Here is a 15,073-nt window from a genome sequence, read left to right as displayed (position 1 = left end):
GCTACATTTTCTTTGAACATATGGAAATCATTCAGTGGGTTGCTCCAGTCTATACGCGCTTCTGCCTCGCCTTGGTGGTGCTGCAACGTATATGCTGGGAGTCGGAAAGCAAGTGCAGGTGCTGAGTTTAATAGTAAACGGAACATGGTCCACGGAACAATATAACAAACACAAGTAGCGTATAGACATGAAGCACATCATCAATTCTGCCTGGGGAATGGACCTCAGGAGGTGACAGATATAGGGGAGGTAATCAGTGAAGTGATGGAGTCCAGGTGTGCATGATGATGAATGCCAGTTGCACGCAATGATGAATGCCAGGACCGGTTGTGTATTATTTACTCTATTTGATTGTAAAGCCATTGAATGTATCTCACACTATGACGTTTCTCTTGCTATTTCGAAGTGTAAAAGGGTCATTCCACAAAACGAGTCCCTTTTTGTGTAGTGTAACTTGTTGAATTTAAAAAAAAAATCATCTCATTTTTAAACTGAACAAAAATGCAAACGCAACAAGTAAAGTGTTGGTCCCAGGTTTCATGAGCTGATATAAAAGATCCCAGACACTTTCCATACACACAAAAAGCTTATTTCTCTCAAATTGTGTGCACACATACAGTGCCTTGCGAAAGTATTCGGCCCCCTTGAACTTTGCGACCTTTTGCCACATTTCAGGCTTCAAACATAAAGATATAAAACTGTATTTTTTTTGTGAAGAATCAACAACAAGTGGGACACAATCATGAAGTGGAACAACATTTATTGAATATTTCAAACTTTTTTAACAAATCAAAAACTGAAAAATTGGGCGTGCAAAATTATTCAGCCCCTTTACTTTCAGTGCAGCAAACTCTCTCCAGAAGTTCAGTGAGGATCTCTGAATGATCCAATGTTGACCTAAATGACGAATGATTATAAATACAATCCACCTGTGTGTAATCAAGTCTCCGTATAAATGCACCTGCACTGTGATAGTCTCAGGGGTCCGTTAAAAGCGCAGAGAGCATCATGAAGAACAAGGAACACACCAGGCAGATCCGAGATACTGTTGTGAAGAAGTTTAAAGCCGGATTTGGATACAAAAATATTTCCCAAGCTTTAAACATCCCAAGGAGCACTGTGCAAGCGATAATATTGAAATGGAAGGAGTATCAGACCACTGCAAATCTACCAAGACCTGGCCGTCCCTCTAAACTTTCAGCTCATACAAGGAGAAGACTGATCAGAGATGCAGCCAAGAGACCCATGATCACTCTGGATGAACTGCAGAGATCTACAGCTGAGGTGGGAGACTCTGTCCATCGGACAACAATCAGTCGTATATTGCACAAATCTGGCCTTTATGGAAGAGTGGCAAGAAGAAAGCCATTTCTTAAAGATATCCATAAAAAGTGTCGTTTAAAGTTTGCCACGAGCCACCTGGGAGACACACCAAACATGTGGAAGAAGGTGCTCTGGTCAGATGAAACCAAAATTGAACTTTTTGGCAACAATGCAAAACGTTATGTTTGGCGTAAAAGCAACACAGCTGAACACACCATCCCCACTGTCAAACATGGTGGTGGCAGCATCATGGTTTGGGCCTGCTTTTCTTCAGCAGGGACAGGGAAGATGGTTAAAATTGATGGGAAGATGGATGGAGCCAAATACAGGACCATTCTGGAAGAAAACCTGATGGAGTCTGCAAAAGACCTGAGACTGGGACGGAGATTTGTCTTCCAACAAGACAATGATCCAAAACATAAAGCAAAATCCACAATGGAATGGTTCAAAAATAAACATATCCAGGTGTTAGAATGGCCAAGTCAAAGTCCAGACCTGAATCCAATCGAGAATCTGTGGAAAGAACTGAAAACTGCTGTTCACAAATGCTCTCCATCCAACCTCACTGAGCTCGAGCTGTTTTGCAAGGAGGAATGGGAAAAAAATTCAGTCTCTCGATGTGTAAAACTGATAGAGACATACCCCAAGCGACTTACAGCTGTAATCGCAGCAAAAGGTGGCGCTACAAAGTATTAACTTAAGGGGGCTGAATAATTTTGCACGCCCAATTTTTCAGTTTTTGATTTGTTAAAAAAGTTTGAAATATCCAATAAATATCGTTCCACTTCATGATTGTGTCCCACTTGTTGTTGATTCTTCACAAAAAAATACAGTTTTATATCTTTATGTTTGAAGCCTGAAATGTGGCAAAAGGTCGCAAAGTTCAAGGGGGCCGAATACTTTCGCAAGGCACTGTATGTTTGCATACCTGTTAGTGAGCATTTCCCCTATGCTAAGATAATTCATCCACCTGACAGGAGTGGCATATCAAGAAGCTGATTAAACAGCATGATCATTACACAGGTACATCTTGTGCGGGGGACAATAAAAGGCCACTCTAAAATGTGCAGTTTTGTCACACAACACAACTGAGTCTTGTGAACCTGAAGAGCAGGCTGAGGCATCCTCACTTGCCCCTGAGCGGCACTCCGGTGGCACCTACCAAAACAAAAAACACTCCCTAATGCATCCATTTGGTGAGAAGTTATTCTGTAGAGTCGGGAAGCAAGTACAGGGAGTGAATAATTTAATTAATAAATAAAAGAACATGGACAAAACAAGAACCACGAGCAGCGTACAGACATGAAACAATAACGCCTGGTGAGGCGCTTGTACGCGTAACGATGGTGACAGGTGTGCATAATAATGCGAAGCCTGGTGACCTAGAGCGCCGGAGAGGGAGTATATGTAAGAATGGAGTTGTGAGGGCGAGCGGTTTGCTGATGTCAACGTTGTGAACAGAGTGCCCCGTGGTGGAAGTGGGGTTATGGTATGGGCAGGCATAAACTACGGACAATGAACACAATTACATTTTATCGGTGGCAATTTGAATGCACAGAGATACCGTGATGAGATCCTGATCCTGTCATTCATCCGCCGCCATCACCTCATGTTTCAGCATGATAATGCACGACCCCATGTCACAAGGATCTGTACATAATTCCTGGAAGCTGAAAATGTCCCAGTTCTTAGATTGCCTACATACTGACCAGACATGTTACCCATTGAGCATTTTTTGGTGCTCTGAATCGATGTGTACGATAGGGTGTTCCACCTCCCGCCAATATTCAGAAACTTCGCACACCCATTGAAGAGGACTGGGACAACATTCCACAGACCACAATCAACAGCCTGATCAACTCTATGCGAAGGAGATGTGTTTCCCTGCATGAGGCAAATGTTGGTCACACGAGATACTGTCTGGTTTTCTGATCAAAGCCCCTACCTTTTTTGTAAGGTATCTGTGACCAACAGATGCATATCTGTATTCTAAATCATGTAAAATCCATAGATTAGGGCCTATTGAATTTATTTCAATTGGCTGATTTACTCAAATGAACTGTAACTGAGTAAAATCTTTGAAATAGTTACATGTTGCGTTTATATTTTTGTTCAGTATATATTCTGCCATGAAGAGCACATGTTCAACTTAATAAAAAACATGTTTTCCCATCTCAAGAGGTTAATTAAAATATATATTTTAAACTATAGTAAGTGCCTATTAAGTGCCAAATAAAGTAACAGGGTTATTATTTTACATAATGAGTTGACTATTAGAGGTTACATTTTTCTTTTGAATTTTCTTTGTTTTAATTAATAGTTTCACCATATTAAAACGAGAGTTCAGGTCACATAACAGGGTTGACATTAAAATGAGGGAAAGTTTTTTAAAACTTTTTTATTAATCACTAATCGCATGAAATAAATAATAATTGTCAGAAATGACTTTGTCAAAGCAACGAAATAATTAGAGCTGTGCAATGATAGTGATAACTTGGAGGAGAACGCTTGGAGAGGAGTGCCCAGAGGGACATGTCAAAACGCTGAATTTCACAAATGTCTTTATTCATATATAAAAAAATCTGATTCATTTAATTTTCAAAGTGGTCTATATTAAAGTGCACATCATTTAATGTAACAGCCTTTTAAAATGCAATATTGATGCACAATTTCTACATAAAATAAAAAAGGACGCAAAAGGACTCATTTCATGGAACAAACCAGAAGATGCCAGGACATTAGCTTACTTTTTCTTTAATATTCTCCAGACTAACTAACTCCATCATCTAGTCTTATTCTGAGACATTGCTTGGAGCCCAGGTGATGTAACTGGGTTTTCTGAAGGACATATTCATTCTAACAAATTAATGAGATCACATACCCTTTTGATTCAAATAAATTGACATAATTGCAGAAGAGGTGATTTCTTTGAAACCTGCCTGCTAAAAATTGGTGCGCCATTATAGATGTAGTAGTTTATGTCTCCGCAAATTGGGTTGCTACAATATGCAACCAGTGTACGTTTTTGAAGAGGCTTGTCAGTATGGAAATGACGCACTCCGGGATGTTTGGAGAGTCCATAAAGGATTCTCTCTCGCTAACCAACGTGTTCTCATTGTCGGGATCGAGGCAAGGACAAGACAGCCCATTTGCTGCGGTCTGTGTGTTGTGTGCTCTGCATTGTGTGTTAGTTGTTTGGATAGTGGTCGCAGCTCCGGCTTGGAGACAATTTCACACCAGTGACATCACCTCTGCTCGGCGCATTTATACAGTCGGCACAAGCTGGGACAGTCAGAACAGAACTAGCGGTCATCCACGAGAAAAGGGGAAGCGATAGGACACAGGTGCAGTGAAATAAAACTGGCGGTGCTCTTAGGATGCAGAAGTCACCCGTGGAAGATGCAAACTTCCTCTCCAAATATGTATTCTGGTAAGGAATGATATGTTTTCTTCATATATGTCGTAAATAAACACTTGAATGATTTGCCAGAGGCTGTTGCCAGATATGGAGAGCGCATTGGTGAAAGGGGACAGAGTCACTTTTCCGGCAAGTCAGGTCACAGGAATCGTATTATTTTTCAATGTTCACTTTTAGTAGATTCTTGTAAATGCTAAAAACGAACGTGCAAATATGCTCCAAGGACCGTTTCTGTGTGTTTAGCTCCGAGATGAAATTCCAGCAGCTCTTTGCGCTCCATCTTTCAATTGTGATATATTTGTATGAAATGAGTCAATGATATTGAACATCTCTCGTCGTTTGTCCTGCATGTATAGTGTATATGTATAGTGTCATGTAGGCTACAACACTCACCACACGCGTCCTGTCATGGGAAAAGCCCATGCCATCCCAAAACTCATTATGTAACAGATTTAGGATTGCTTTTTTTTTTTAAACAAATTATGCAGCTATCTAAATTGTAGACCTCGGCCTAATTATCATGCTACATGCATGCTGCTGATATAATGAATGTATGATTTTGCCACCCTATATGACTGCATGGGCGTTTGGTTAATACAATGTATTAAGGTCTTGAGCAGGCTTATCTGTGCTCAACTTCAGAGGAGATTGGTCTACTGTAGGTACCTCAGAAGTAGGCTATTATATTCTATACTTTTTCACCAACCAAACCTCCCATACCCATCCATTCTGTTGTATTGCAGGTGGACATCTCCACTGTTGAGGAAGGGCTTCAGAAAGAAGTTGGATTTGACCGATGTTTACAAAGCACCGTCGTTTGATCTGGCGGACAATCTTTCTGAACGACTAGAAAGGTTTGCAAATCAGCCAAAGTGTCTCCCTTTATGAACATTCAAGGCATGTTGAACACACCTGTGCATCCTTGGAAGTTACTCAATTCTAAATGACTTTCTTTTTGTCTTTATTACGCACACACGTTTGCACACACCGTGCTGTGCTTTGATTACCTATTTTAACTCCTGTCCAAATTTGATTCCAGCCATTTCAATGATACGGAACACAAACACATGTCCCAAAGGATCAGCCCCAGGCCATAACAATAGATCAACGTGCTCCTGTTGGGGTTGTTGGTCCCTTCTTTGTTGTTGTCTTGTTGAGTTGAGAGAGTTGAGAATGGATGTTTCTTACTGCCCTTCGGGGCTAAAGTGTATTTACCCCCCCCCCCCCCCCCCCCCCCATTCAATGATCGCAATGATTAGCTAAAGAACTGGAAATTCTAGATGACCCACGCTAACCTAAAATATGGGATGGCCTTTGGTTGGAGAGGGGCAGACAAACATAAACTTTGGCATGTCCCAAATAAACACACCGGAGGCGGGGTGGGGCAGGCTGGGCCCTCTCTATACTGTCCTCTCTCTCTCTCTCTTTCTCTCGTTCTCTCTTTCTCTCTCTCTCTCTCTCTCTCTCTCTCTCTGCTTTCGCTCTCTCTTCTCTCAATCTCTATGCACTTTTCCTATTTTTCCTCTCATTCCTCTCACCACTCTCTTTCTCTCTCTAATTAATTCGGTCAATTTCTCCTCTCAGTCTCTCTGGCCCTTTCTCTGTCTCTCTCCCCTTTCCCTTCACTGTACCTCCTTTCTGCTCTGTCCCCGTTCTGTGATGTGTGTAAATGTCACACCTTTGAAACGATTGTAGAAAGAAAAAAGGGGAGGATCTTAGGCCACCTGTTATATGCCACGCGTGTTTTTTTGTCCCCGAAAACAAAATAAACACAACCATGTCCCATGCTGGGCCACTATGGGGTGAGGGTAGGGACAGTGTCACAGTAAAGTGTGCCAGCAGCCTTTTAAATAGGTGTGAAAGTCGACCTTTGAAAGGGCCAGTTGTCCGGAGAGTGCTGAATTATGTGCATTTTTTTTTTATCTGCCAAATTCTGCTGGTAGCTGCATGGGAATTTGAACTTTACCTTGAATTAACATGTTGGTAAAGTTCCTCCATCTATCATGTGCAATCACACATTCTCTTATCCTCTCTCTGTCCCTGTCTCTCTCTCTCTCTCTCTCTCGCTCATCACCTTTTTTTTCTCCCCTCTCTGCCTTTTTCCTTCCCTCCGCTCTCTTTTTCTCACAAATTCTCACATTTCTCTCTTACCTCTTTTTCTCCCTCGTTCGTCAAGGTCTCTGCACTCCGTTTAACAAGTCAGCCAAAGTGCCCAGGTTATACACCAGGGCCCCGAACAATGTGCCCCTACTTTACTTTTACTGTCAGCCAATGTGTGTGTGTGTGTGTGTGTGTGTGTGTGTTTTTTTCCCCCAGATAGATTCTAACTTCTCCGCTCTGTTTTCCTGGTGTAGAGAATGGGACCGAGAAGTGGCATCGGCCAAGAAGAAGCCACGGCTTCTGCGGGCGCTCTCCCGTTGTTTCCTCTGGCCTTTTGTGTTCTACGGAATCCTGCTGTACTTTGGGGTGAGTCCATCTCTCCACATGAAGCACAGGTGTCCAACGGTTGCAGTTAGTTAAAAAGAAAATGTGTTGCTCTAGTTTAACTAACCCACATTAGTCAAACTCTATATAAAACCGAATAACCATCTATTTGATCGGGTGTCGTAGAGCTTGGCTAGAGCGAAAGCCTGCACACATTGTGGGCTCGCCACAACCGGAGTCAGCCCCGATTGTTATAAAGGCCTGCATACTTTATTACTACAATACCAGGTGATGAACAACCTTGTATTTAAAATGTGGGTTGCCATTTGGGTCTTATTATAGTGTTATTTTGCCCCTTTGAAGTGCATCTGTCTCTCATACAGGATCTCTCATATGAGAACAGATCATATATTGTGACAGCAGAGGTGTTATACCATTGATAGGGTTGTGTGTGCAGTCAATTCCATTTCAATTCAGGAAGGGAATGGACGTTCCAATTCTAGAATAAAAAAAAAAACGGGATCATTTGTCAATGGGGAGTTTCAGTTTCTCATTCAACACATGAACTGAGTTCAAATTCACTTTGTGAATTGGAGGGAATTGGAACTGGAATGGAACTGACCTCAACCCAACCCAGGCTAGCTGTTAGCCTGTTCTGTCCTGTACCTGTGTGGTACTTACTAGTGAATTAGCGGCATGACCATAGTATGGAGAAGAAGCATGTCTCACTGCTGTGTGAGTATCCCAGTTTCCTCCGCTCGGTGAGGAAGTTTGACGTCAGCAGCATGTCTTGCGTAACCTGGTGGTGTGAGGTGATCCCCATGGAACCTTCTAGGAATGCCCATAAGTTCAGGGTTTATGGGAGATTAAGAGCAGAGGTATCAAGGTATATCATTAAGATCATATCAAAGTGCCACCAAATTCAGTTTTGTAGGGCAACCTTTTTCCCCGCACCCCTCCCCCATACTGGATACGTTTTTCATTATACAGGCTACTTCAGATTTTCAGGAACACACGGATCATTATAGCATGACAGATATATATGTTTTTCTCTCTTTTCTTCCAGGAGGCGTCGAAGGCAGTGCAGCCCCAGCTCCTGGGTCGTATCATTGCCTCGTTCGACCCCTTTCATGCCCCGGAGCGGGAGCAGGGCTACTACCTGGCCCTGGGTCTCAGTCTTCTCTTCATCACTCGCTTCCTGCTCCTGCAGCCAGCCATCTTTGGGCTGCACCACCTGGGCATGCAGATACGCATCGCTCTCTTCAGCCTCATCTATAAGAAGGTGTGTGTGGGAGGGGGAAGTGGTGTGTGTGGGAGGGAGGGGGAAGTGGTGTGTGTGGGGAGGAAGTGATGTGTGTGGAAGGGGGAAGTGGTGTGTGTGGGGGGAGTAAGTGGTGTGTGTTGGAGGGGGATGTGATGTGTGTGGGAGGGGGAAGTGGTGTGTGTGGGGAGGAAGTGATGTGTGTGGGAGGGGGAAGTGGTGTGTGTGTGTGTGTGGGGGGGGGGGGGGGAGTGGTGTGTGTGGGAGGGGGAAGTGGTGTGTGTGTGTGGGGGGGGGGGGGGGAGTGGTGTGTGTGGGAGGGGAGAGTGGTGTGTGTGGGAGGGGAGAGTGGTGTGTGTGAGGAGGAAGTGGTGAGTGTTTGTGTGCATCTGACATGCCACCACCTAGGCATGCATGCAGATCCACATCACACTCTTCAGTGTAGCCACTCTCTGGTGTGAGGGTCAGCTATGTAGCTGCTACATCCTCTTAATGTCACACAGCAGCCTCTCATGTGTCACGTTTTTAACCCTTTGTGTCCGTCCTAACCCCTGACCTTCAACCCCCAAGACTCTGAAGCTGTCCAGCCGGGTCCTGGACAAGATCAGCACAGGTCAGCTAGTCAGCCTGATGTCAGCCCACCTCAACAAGCTGGATGAGGTAAGAACCACCCAACTCATCTGCTGTACTAACCCTAACCTCAACAATATGGATGAGAATTAAGGACCCAAATAATTTACTTACACTGAACAAAATAATAAAAACGCAACATGTGACAATTTCAAAGACTTTACTGAGTTACAGTTCATAAAAGGAAATCAGTCCATTTAAATCAATTCATAAATTCCTAATCTATGGATTTCACGTCTGGGAATACAGATGGTCACAGATACCTTTTAAAAATAAAGGTAGGGGTGGGGATCAGAAAACTGATCAGTATCTGGTGTGACCAACATTTGCCTCATGCAGCACGACACATCTCCTTCTCATTCTGTAGATTTGATCAGGCTGTTCATTTTATCCTGTGAAATGTTGTCCCACTCCTCTTCAATGGATGTGCGAAGTTACTGGATATTGGGTGGAACCGGAACACGTTGTCGTACACGTCGATTCAGAGCATCCCAAACATGCTCAATGGGTGACATGTCTGGTGGTAGGCCATGGTAGAACTGGGAAATGTTCACCTTCCAGGAATTGTGTACAGATCCTTGCGAAATGAGGCCGTGCATTATCATTCTGAAACATGAGGTGATGGCGGCGGAAGAATGACACGACAATGGCCCTCAGGATCTCGTCACGGTATCTCTGTGCATTCAAATTGCCATTGATAAAATGCAATTGAGTTTGTTGTCCATAGCTTATGCCTGCCCATACCATAACCCCACTGCCACCATTGGGCACTCTGTTCACAACGTTGACATCAGCAAACCTCTCGCCCCTGTACATCTGTCCTGTACAGTTGAATCCGTGATTCATCTGTGAAGAGCACACTTCTCCAGTGTGCCAGTGGCCATCGAAGGTGAGCATTTGCCCACTGAAGTCGATTACAACGCTGAACTTCAGTCAGGTCAAGACCCTGGTGAATACGACAAGCACGTAGATAAGCTTCCCTGAGACGGTTTCTGGCAGTTTGTGCAGAAATTCTTCGGTTGTGCAAAGCCAAGTTACATCAGCTGTCCGTGTAGCTGGTCTCAGATGATCCCACAGGTGAAGAAGCCATATGTGGAGGTCCTGGGCTGGCGTGGTTACAAGGGGTCTGAGGTTGTGAGGCTGGTTGGACGTATTGCCAAATTCTCTAAAATGACGTTGGAAGTGGCTTATGGTAGAGAATTTAACATTAAATTCACTGGCAACAGCTCTGGTGGACATTCCTGCAGTCAGCATGCCAATTGAACGCTTCCTCAAAACTTGAGACATCTGTGGCAATGTGCCAAAACTGCACATTTTAGAGTGGCCATTATTGTCCCCAGCACAAGGTGCACCTGTTTAATGATCATGCTGTTTAATCAGTTTCTTGATATGCCACAACTGTCAGTTGGACGTATTATCTTGGAAAAGGAGAAATGCTCACTAACAGGGATGTAAACCTTTTGTGCGTATGGAACATTTCTGGGATCTTTTATTTCAGCTCATGAAACATGGGACCAACACTTTGCATGTTGCGTTTATACACTGAACAAAAATATAAACATAACATTTAAAGTGTTGGTCCCAGGTTTCATGAGCTGAAATAAAAGGTCCCAGAAATGTTCTATACACACAAAAAGCTTATTTCTCAAAAAATGTTGCTCACAAATTTGTTTACATCCCTGTCAGTGAGCATCTCTCCTTTGCCAAGACAATCCATCCACCTGACAGGCATGGCAGGGTAAATACATTTGAGTTCAATCCCATTTTGACAGCATTCCTTTTGATTGAAACAAAACTCTCCATACATGTTCACCCATGGAAGAAGTGGTCAGAAAGAGACTCTTTGGACCTGAATGCCAAACACATTCAGGAGACTAAGGTGTTAACCATGTTACCCATGGTGCATAACCCACCATACTGTGAGACATCCATGTCTTCGTCACCGTTGGGTTTGATATCACTTAAAAGCTTTTACAAACAGTATTGTGTTGCTGCATCTCTCTTCATACATTCATGTGTGTTGCAGAGCCTTGGCCTGGCCCACTTTGTGTGGATCACCCCTCTGCAGTGTATCCTGTGTGTGGGTTTGATCTGGGAACTGATCGAGGTGAATGGTTTCTGTGCCCTGGCTGCCCTCACCCTGCTGGGCATCGTACAGGCCTGCCTCTCACAGAAGATGGGGCCTCACAGGTTGGTACTGGACTAACATTCTACCACTAGTAAGCAACATTGCATTGTTAAATGCGCATCAATTGACACAAAATAGTAAGAAACGTGTAGTCAATATGGCGGGTTACTCACGTTTGATATTGGACACGCAGATAACAGAAAGAAACTGATAAATGTTAACAAGGTTTTTTCCCCACTGCCTGCAAAGTCTTCTTCTTCGGTGGAGTTTAATGGCGGTTGGCATCCAATATATTGCATTAGCGCCACCCAACTGAACTACAATACACATCCATTCAACTTTGTGATACAAAATGGGAAAAGGGCAAACGACCTTATTCCACTACTTTAACCCGATCTGACCCTACCCCAGGCCAAGACCAGTGTGGACCGGACACTACCACTCAACACGCCCTGTAACTCTTCTGAAGTCAAATCTCGTACCCCCCAAGTACTTCCCTGCAGCTGCCGCCACAACATCTATTTTATGTGACTTACGTTCCACCTCTGCGGTACAATTGATATCCATGGCTATTGAATGCTAAGAAGCCAACCTTACTGAAACATATATCACTCATTGGCCTGTCCCTCTGTTCTGGCACAGATCTACTATTCACAGGGATCCTCTCAGAATCCCTCACCCTTGATCCACCTTCCTCTGCTTTCTTCACTGCCTCAGCATACAATATCTTCTGCACTACTCTGACCCTGGCCACCTCAACTTGCCTCTCTCGAACCGGACACCTCTGATCCCCAGCAACATGGGCACCCCTACAGTTGACAACTGTTCCCACCAAAACTACACCTTCCTCTGTCCCATGTCCTCCTGCACACTTCCCACATCTTGGAATCTCCCTCCTATACACTGCTGTGACATGCCCATAAACGTGACACCTATAACACCACAGTGTATTCGGCACAAAAACCTTTTTACCCAGGAATAAATCTGGTTAATTAACATGCAGACCCACCAAGTTTGGATGTTTATCCTCAGCCATCTCTCTGAACTTGGAAATTAATTGTATCATCTGGTGTGTGTATGTGTGCGTACGTGTCTTATTCTATGTTTGTTTGTGTGTGTGTTTGTGTGTGTGTGTGTGTGTGTGTGGGGGGGGGGGTGTCCTATAATCAGGCAGAAAAGAGCAGGGATGATCAGTCGTCGCCTGGCTCTGACCTCCGAGATAGTAGAGAACATCCACTCAGTGAAGGCCTACGGCTGGGAGGAGGTGATGGAGACCATCATCAAGAACATCAGACAGTAAGACACACATACAAAACCCTCCATAACCTAACTACAACCTAATACTGTACATCGGGGGTGTCATACTCCACGGCGGCCGAGTGTCTGCAGGTTTTTGTTTTTTCCTTTCAATTAAGACCTAGACAACCAGGTGAGGAGAGTTCCTTACTAGTTGGTGACGTTAATTCATCAATCGAATACAAGGGTTGATGAAAACTTGCAGACACGTGGCCCTCTGTGGAATGAGTTTGACACGTGCTGTACATCAACAGAGCCAAGTGACCTAACGAGCAATTTTTAAGGCAATTCAGCAAACATGACTCCATTGGCCCCATGTTGGTATTCAGTGGGCACTGACTAGCCCACACCAGCCTGACACAGGCAACCCAACAACAAGCCCAACACAGGCTAGCCCACACCAATTCCACACCAGCCCAACACGGGCCAGCCCACACCAAGCCCAGTCACATGCGCCGAATACAGCAGGTGTAGACCTTACCGTGAAGTGCTTACTTACAAGCCCTTTAACCAACAATGCAGTTTTAAGAAAATACCTAAAAAAGAAAGTATGAGATACAAGAGCAGCAGTAAATAACAATAGCTGGGTTATATGCAGGGGGTACCGGTACAGACGCAATATGGGGGAACCGGTGTCGAGGTAATTGAGGTAATATGTACATGTAGGTAGAGTTATTAACGTGACTATGCATAGATAATAACAGAGAGTAGCAGCAGTGTAGAAAAGGGGGAGGTGGCAATGCAAATAGTCTGAGTATCCATTTGATTAGCTGTTCAGGAGTCTTATGGCTTGGGGGTAGAAGCTGTTTAGAAGCCTCTTGGACCTTGACCTGGCGCTCCGGTACCACTTGTCGTGCGGTAACAGAGAAAACAGTCTATGACTTGGGTGGATGGAGGCTTTCATAATTTTTAGGTTCTTCCTCTGAAACCGCCTGGTATAGAGGTCCTGGATGGCAGGAAGCTTGGCCCCGATGATGTACTGAGTTGTACGCACTACCTTCTGTAGTGCCTTGCGGTCGGAGGCTGACCTGTCAGGATGCTCTCGATGTTGCAGCTGTAAAACCTTTTGAGGATCTGAAGACCCATGCCAAATCTTTTCAGTCCCCTGAGGGGGAATAGGTTTTGTTGTGCCCTCTTCATGACTGTCTTGGTGTGCTTTAACCATGTTAGTTTGTTGGTGATGTGGACGCCAAGGAACTTGAAGCTCTCAACCTGTCCCACTACAGCCCCGTCGATGAGAATGGGGGTGTGCTCAGTACTCTTTTTCCTGTAGTCCTCAATCATCTCCTTTGTCTTGATCACGTTGAGGGAGAGGTTGGCACCACACCGCCAGGTCCTGACCTCCTCCCTATAGGCTGTCTCATCGTTGTCTGTGTTGTGTCATCAGCAAACTTAATGATGGTGTTGGAGTTGTGCCTGGTCATGAGGTCATGAGTGAACAGGGAGCACAGAAGGGGACTGAGCACGCACCCCTGAGGGGCCCTCGTGTTGAAGATCAGAGTGGCCGATGTGTTGTTACCTACCCTTACCACCTGGGGCGGCCCGTCAGGAAGTCCAGGATCCAGTTTCAGAGGGAGGTGTTTAGGTGTTGAACACTGAGCTGTAGACAATGAATAGCATTCTCACATAGGTGTTCCATTTGTCCAGGTGTGAAAGGGTGGCATGGAATGCAATAGAGATTGCATCATCTGTGGATCTGTTGGTGCAGTATGCAAATTGGAGTTGGTCTAGGGTTTCTGGGATAATGCTGTTGATGTGAGCCATGACCAGCCTTTCAAAGCACTTCCTGGTTACAGACCTGAGTGCTACGGATCGGTAGTCATTTAGGCAGGTTACCTTAGTTTTCTTGGCACAGGGACTATGGTGGTCTGCTTGAAACATGTTGGTATTACAGACTCAGACAGGGACAGGTTGAAAATGTCAATGAAGACCCTTGCCAGTAAGTCAGCACATGCTCAGAGTACACATCCTGGTAATCCATCTGGCCTTGTGGCCTTGTAAATGTTGACCTGTTTAAAGGTCTTACTCGGCTGCGGAGAGTGTGATCACACAGTCATCCGGAACAGCTGATACTGTTATGCATGTTTCAGTGTTACTTGTCTCGAACCTCGTATTTAGCTCATCTGGTAGGCTCGTGGCACTGGGCAGCTCTCGGCTGTGCTTCCCTTTGTAGTCTGTAATAGTTTGCAAGCCGATTCGATCTTAGTAATGTACTGTATTGACGCTTTGCCTGTTCGATGGTTCGTCGGAGGGCATAGCGGAATTCCTTATAAGCTTCCGCTCCTTGAAAGCGGCAGCTCTACCCTTTAGCTCAGTGTGAATGTTGCCTGTAATCCATGGCTTCTGGTTGGGGTATGTACGCACAGTCACTGTGGGGATGACGTCCTCGATGCACTTATTTATAAAGTCAGTGACTGATGTGGTGTACTCCTCAATGCCATCAGAAGAATCCTGGAAGATATTCCAGTCTGTGCTAGCAAAACAGTCCTGTAGTTTAGCATCTGCTTCATCTGACCACTTTTTTATAGACCGAGTCACTGGTGCTTCCTGCTTTAATTTTAGCTTGTAAACAGGAATTAGGAGGATAGAATTC

The 15,073-nt window shown here is 44.6% G+C and overlaps 1 protein-coding gene across 2 annotated transcripts in view; it reads left to right on the top strand.

Moving 5' to 3' along the window:
- Positions 1-4,424: 4,424 nt before the first annotated feature.
- Positions 4,425-15,073, top strand: part of LOC110532369 (cystic fibrosis transmembrane conductance regulator) — a 41,556-nt gene continuing 30,907 nt past the window's right edge. Inside the window, exons 1-7 of one of the 2 annotated variants that reach the window (XM_036979287.1) lie at positions 4,425-4,753; positions 5,485-5,595; positions 7,096-7,207; positions 8,232-8,447; positions 8,997-9,086; positions 11,083-11,246; positions 12,355-12,480. In XM_036979287.1, coding sequence (XP_036835182.1) covers positions 4,701-4,753; positions 5,485-5,595; positions 7,096-7,207; positions 8,232-8,447; positions 8,997-9,086; positions 11,083-11,246; positions 12,355-12,480 — 872 coding nt within the window. In that variant the 5' untranslated portion in view covers positions 4,425-4,700. Of the gene's footprint in view, positions 4,754-5,223; positions 5,596-7,095; positions 7,208-8,231; positions 8,448-8,996; positions 9,087-11,082; positions 11,247-12,354; positions 12,481-15,073 lie in introns of those variants that run through there. The other variant, XM_036979278.1, reaches the window with a different exon arrangement.

Source organism: Oncorhynchus mykiss, chromosome 1, assembly GCF_013265735.2.
Source record: "Oncorhynchus mykiss isolate Arlee chromosome 1, USDA_OmykA_1.1, whole genome shotgun sequence".
In the NCBI taxonomy this organism is placed as follows: Eukaryota; Metazoa; Chordata; class Actinopteri; order Salmoniformes; family Salmonidae; genus Oncorhynchus; species Oncorhynchus mykiss.
Note: the sequence above shows the minus strand (reverse complement) of the source record. Positions and strands in the feature narration are given on the sequence as shown.